At 52.4% G+C, this 5,465-nt stretch overlaps 1 protein-coding gene across 1 annotated transcript; it reads right to left on the reverse strand.

The window, feature by feature from the left end:
- Positions 1–777: 777 nt before the first annotated feature.
- On the reverse strand, positions 778–5,242 carry LOC143265937 (uncharacterized). The gene is made up of 2 exons (XM_076540631.1): positions 2,938–5,242; positions 778–2,810 (listed from the first exon to the last, which is right to left on the reverse strand). The coding sequence occupies exons 1-2, from the start codon at positions 5,240–5,242 to the stop codon at positions 778–780; spliced, it is 4,338 nt and encodes a 1,445-aa protein (XP_076396746.1).
- Positions 5,243–5,465: the final 223 nt, after the last annotated feature.

The raw sequence follows: 5,465 nt of genomic DNA on the forward strand, positions 1-5,465 counted from the left end.
GGACTTCCGACGGAACAATAAACTTATATATTTAAACGAAGAAAGAACTGTACATTTGTCAAAAGTATTAAATTTAAATCGTACAATACACACACAAATCAAAAAATGTCTTTTAATTTAACTAAGTAACTTATTAAAAAACAAAAATAGAAGTCTCCGAAGCAGTACGTGTCACTGTTCGTCTAAGTAATCGCGAGGATATCTCAAAAGCGAAAAAGCGAAATATCGTTTAGTTTGCCGAAGTTGGTAATTACAATTCGGAACGACGAGTGTCAGTTAATCGTCGCGGAACCAAGACATATATCGTTGGAGGCTACCTCCGCCCCCCCGCGTCACCCTCGCCAAGATGCTCAGCATTCGCGCGAGCGAGTCAGAACGCTCGTTCCAAAACATTTTAACCGTTGTTCGAACATTCCGCCCGCCTTCTTCGTGCAGCGAAGAATTCCATTCATAACCCAAACACTCTCTTGTATACGCAAGCCTTAATACTACTATTTACAAAACAGAAAATATTTACAAGTCCGAATCAACGGAACAGAAACGTAAGGTGTTAGACTAGTGAACAGAAATTCGTAGGAAAGTGCTTGTGCGACAATAAGATTGCAGTGACAAGAGAAACGCAAATGAAGCAACGCGCGGACGGACAATAGCAATTAACGTAAAGCAAAGCGATAAATTCAAGGTAAGTATAAAGATGTAAGTACAATATAAAGTAAATTGTTAGAATTTAGAGACCGCCCGCCGTGAATAGCTTAATCTTACGAAACGACGCGGAATCTATTTTTTCTTGATTTCTGAAGCGTCGCGTTGAGTGACGTCAGCGGTCGGAACTGGGAGGGGGCACAGTTTGACGATTGGTCTTGTCACTGAGCCGTTAATAGTGCGTAGCGTTACCACTCTAGTTTCGCCGTCTTTCCCTGGATGAACGCGTTCGACGCGGCCCATCATCCATTTTGCCGGTGGTTGTAGTTCGTCGCGCAAGAGGACCAAACTGCCCACCTTCAGATTTTCGGACCGCTGGCGCCACTTCGGAAACGGTTGAAGGTGTTGTAAAAACTCTCGTCTCCACCTGTGCCAAAATTGAGATCGCATGGTTAAAATTTTTCGCCAACGCGTTGTTAGGGATACATCACCGCTTTCCGGTTCGGGTTCGGGGACGTTGCACGTCGGCTCCCCGATAAGAAAGTGTCCGGGTGTGAGCGCCGACAAGTCCGAAGGATCATCCGAAAGCGGTTGTAACGGTCTGGAGTTCACGCACGCTTCTATCTGGCAGAGGAGTGTGGACATTTCTTCAAAGGTTAGTTTTGCATCTCCCATAATGCGTCGAAGATGGTGCTTGACCGATTTAACGCCCGCTTTCCACAGGCCCCCGAAGTGCGGAGAGTAGGGGGGAATGAATTTCCAGTCCGTCCCGTCTGTTGCGAGCAAAGCGGCGGCCTCTTTGTAGAATTTCGACGCGCTGCTGAACATGGATCGCAATTCCCTGTCCGCGCCATGGAAAACGGTGCCATTGTCGCTCGACATGGTGGCACAGCGGCCTCTTCGCCCCACAAATCTTCGGAAAGCCGCGATAAACGATGCTGAGGTAAGTGATGAAACTGCTTCCAAGTGTATTGCTCGTGTTGTCAGGCATACGAATACTGCAATATAACCCTTGTATGACTTGTGTCCACGACCCGAAGAAGTACGCAGCATTATGGGCCCTGCATAGTCCACGCCTGATGTGAGGAAAGCACGCTGCGGGGTCACTCGGTCCAGAAGCAGCTGTCCCATCAATTGCTTGGCTGGAACTCCACCGTATCTTGCGCAACGAACGCAATTTTTTATGACTTGACGGACCAAAGGACGGCCATGGAGAATCCAAAATTTTCTTAATAGCAGGCTCCTGGTCAGTTGCGGTCCACCATGGAAAGTGTGCAGGTGAGCGTCTTCCACTAATAACTTCGTCAAGTGACACGTTTTCGCCATGATCGCTGGATGCTTTTCTTCGTAGGGAAGCAGCGCGTTCCCCAGTCGCCCCCCCCCCACCCGAAGCACCCCATGAGGATCGAGAAAGGGCTTCAGCGAGGCGAGAGGCGACGTCTTCTTTACTTCGCTGCGCTGCTGGAGACGTTGAATTTCCTCCGGAAAGCTGGTCCCTTGGGAAAGCCGAATGAGACTCAGGAGTGCATGGGCCCGTTCCTTGGCGGTCAGGTGTCCAGTCTCGCAGGTTTTACGTCTGGTGAGTAGGCTGAACCTGAAGCAGTATGCAATGACCGATTTGAGGCGCGAAAGGGATGAGAAACGCGTAAGGAAGTCGTTCCCCTCAACAACGCTGGCCGAGAAGACGTTTGCTTTGGCCCTTTCTTCATGCATGTCTTCGACCTCGAGCGCTAGTGGAGGTGGCCATGTATTGGACGGAGTGGTCAACCATGCGGGCACCTGCCACCATAGGTTGGATTTTCTCAGTTCGGTGACGGCGATCCCCCTAGTTGCCAGATCCGCTGGGTTTTCTGACGTTCGACAATGTGGCCAATGGTCAGGGGAGACGCAGGTTTGGACTGACGCCACTCGATGAGCCACAAATGGCTTCCAGAGAGATGCGTGGCCCTTTATCCAGTGCAGCGTCACCGTGGAATCCGTCCATGCTGTTATGGGAGCAGGTATGTCGAGTCCTTGCTTCACTTGGACGATCAGCTTGGCCAGGAGGACCGCCCCGCAGAGTTCCAAGCGCGGAATGCTTATTGTTTTCACCGGTGCCACTTTGGTTTTGGCCACCAATAACGTAGTGAAAATAGCTTCTCCCCGGACCACTCGCAAGTAGACAGCAGCTGCGTAAGCCCTTTGAGACGCGTCGCAAAAGCCATGCAACTCGAGCTCTTGATGGCCACTCGTAAAATGGGTCCACCTGGGAACGTTTAGTGTGTTAAGTAGGTAAAGCGACTCCTTAAAGCTTACCCAAGAGGTTTGCAACTTTTGTGGCAGGTCCTGGTCCCACTCCACGCCGAGTATCCTGCATCAAGACCTTGGCGAAAATGAGCACTGGTGCAGCCCATCCTAGCGGGTCGAACAGACTGGCCACTTCGGACAGAATTCGCCTCTTGGTATATCGAGCGGACGGGTTTGCGGGTAAGTTCACCCGGAGTGAAAATGAATCGGTTTTGGGGCTCCAGAGCACCCCAAGCGTCCCGATTCCAGAGGCCTCCTGGAAGAGACATTCTTTGGACTGGCCCTTTTCTTGCAGGCTCGGGGTGTTGGAAGCCCATTTCGTCAAATGGAATGCCCCTGCCTCGAAGATGGCGACGACCTCCTTTTTTAAATCCTGCAGCAGTCCCTCGTCGTCCGCCCCCGCCAGTATGTCGTCAACGTAGGTGTGACGCTTGACGACGATTGCCCCCGATGGGAACCTTCCTTTCTCGTCTTCGGCCAGCTGCTGAAGCACCCGAAGGGCCAGAAACGGAGCACAAGATGTCCCGTAAGTGACTGTAGATAAATCGTAATCTTGAACTGGTTCATCTGGTTTTTTCCTCCACAGGATGCGTTGCCATTGTCGGTCCAGAGTGTGCACCCTAATCTGGCGATACATTTTGACGATATCCGCGGTGAAGACGTTTCGGAATAGTCTCCAGCGAGTAAGTACGAGCCACAGATCCGCCTGAAGTTTCGGGCCCGTGCACAAGCAGTCATTTAGAGAATTTCCTGTAGATGTTGGAAATGAGGCGTTGAAGACGACGCGCAGCTTGGCCGAAGGGTCGTGGCGCTTCACCACGGCGTGATGCGGCAGGTAATAGGCGTTGGTCTTCTTCTCTAAATCCATGACGGGCTCCATGTGGTCGAGGTCGAGGTATTCCCCCATAAAGGCCCGATAACCCTCCGCCAGTTGGGGGTTGGAGGCCAATCGATGCTCGCAGCTCAACAGGAATTTTAAAGCCATAGCTCGCGTCGACGTCAAAGCGCTGCTGGGATCCTGCTTGAAAGGTAAGCGTACGCAGTACCGACCGCTTTCATCTCGGGAGTGCGTGTCCTTGAAATGGCGTTCGCAATTCTCCTCCTCGGGCGACAAGGGCGATCGATTGGGAAGTTCCTCCACCTCCCAAAATCGTTGGAGTAGTTGTTCCGTGGTGTCGTCGCAACGACAATGATACGTCCGAGCGACAGAACCAATCCCAGCCTGGCGTCTGGAGGTGGGACCTAGTAAAACCCAACCGAAAGGCGTTAATTTTCCCACTGGGGTACCTGGCTGTCCGCTTCGAGTTTGGTCCAGGAAGAGAGCTCCACAAACGTCCGCGCCGAGTATAAGATCCACTCGGGAAGGTGTACCGAAACCAGGATCAGCCAGTGTAACGCCGCGTAGATGATGCCAATTTTTGTTGTCCATCTGCTGGGACGGTATCAGCGAGGTCAGACGCTGGAGCACCAGGGCGCGGACGGGAAGTGTGAAGTCCTTTTGTAGCTTGGAGCGCACCGAAAATTGAACCTCACTGGTCGCTGCGCCGGCTTCCCTATCCTGCACCCCCGAGATGGCCACTTGAACCGCCCGCCGTGGCAAGCGTAGAGTTTGTACGACCCATTGGCTTACGAGGGACGTGTCGGAGCCGGTATCCAGCAGCGCCCGAATTTCAATGGAGTCCCCCGATGGCGCCTCCACCTTGACCCTCGCGGTGGCGAGTAGCGCAATTCCCCTGTTTGTGGCAGATGACGTACATGAAGTGGCCCTGAAGAGATCTTCATCGTCGGATGGCCGTTGTACCGTCGATGCGTGAGACACCGTTGACCCAGGGAGAAGCATCGCCTCGTGGAGTAACGTGTGGTGACGCTTTCCGCACGCCAGACAACCCTGTTGCGAAGGGCATTTCGCCATTTCATGGCCTGCGTTTAGGCAATTGAGACACGCCTTTAATTGAATGGCCCGATCCTTTCGCTTCGAGGCGGAGAGTGCTTTGAATTTTGTGCAGTAGCTTATGTTGTGGGTTCCGCTGCAGGAGAGGCACTTCCGAGATGTCAGATTTTTTGCCGATGCTGCGTAGATCGTTGAGTGTGTCTTTTTCACGCTCGACTCTCCTTTAATTTTAGGCGCAACGTCTTTGACTTGCGGGGAGGATCTGATCAACGATTCCGGGATCTGAGCAGCGTCCAAAGCCTGTATCCGGTTCTCGAGGAAATCCGCCAATTGCTGGAAGGACAGGATTTCTCGGCTTTTCGCGAGGGACGTCTCCCAGGCCAAGTGAGTGGTTCTGTCAAGTTTCTGACTTAATAAAAACATGAACCACTCGTCCTACGCCGTTACAGGTTTCTTCAATGCTGAATAGGCTCGAATGGTCTGCCTGAAGGTGTCCAACAGGCGCTTCAATTCCGACGTCGATTGCCGTTGAGCTGGTGGACATGTCAGGATGGCTCGATGATGGGCGAAGGACAGCAGCCTGGTGTTTCCGTACCGGACCTCGAGGTCTTCCCATGCTCCTTCGTACCCCGCTTCCGTGATGGGA

This window comes from Megachile rotundata, chromosome 15, assembly GCF_050947335.1.
Source record: "Megachile rotundata isolate GNS110a chromosome 15, iyMegRotu1, whole genome shotgun sequence".
NCBI lineage: Eukaryota > Metazoa > Arthropoda > Insecta > Hymenoptera > Megachilidae > Megachile > Megachile rotundata.

Coding starts and splice junctions, on each gene's coding strand:
- LOC143265937 (XM_076540631.1), bottom strand. CDS start 5,242: ATGTTTTTATTAAGTCAGAAACTTGACAGAACCACTCACTTGGCCTGG. Junction 2,811..2,937: donor AAAAGTTGCAAACCTCTTGG/GTAAGCTTTAAG, acceptor GGGCTTACGCAG/CTGCTGTCTACTTGCGAGTG.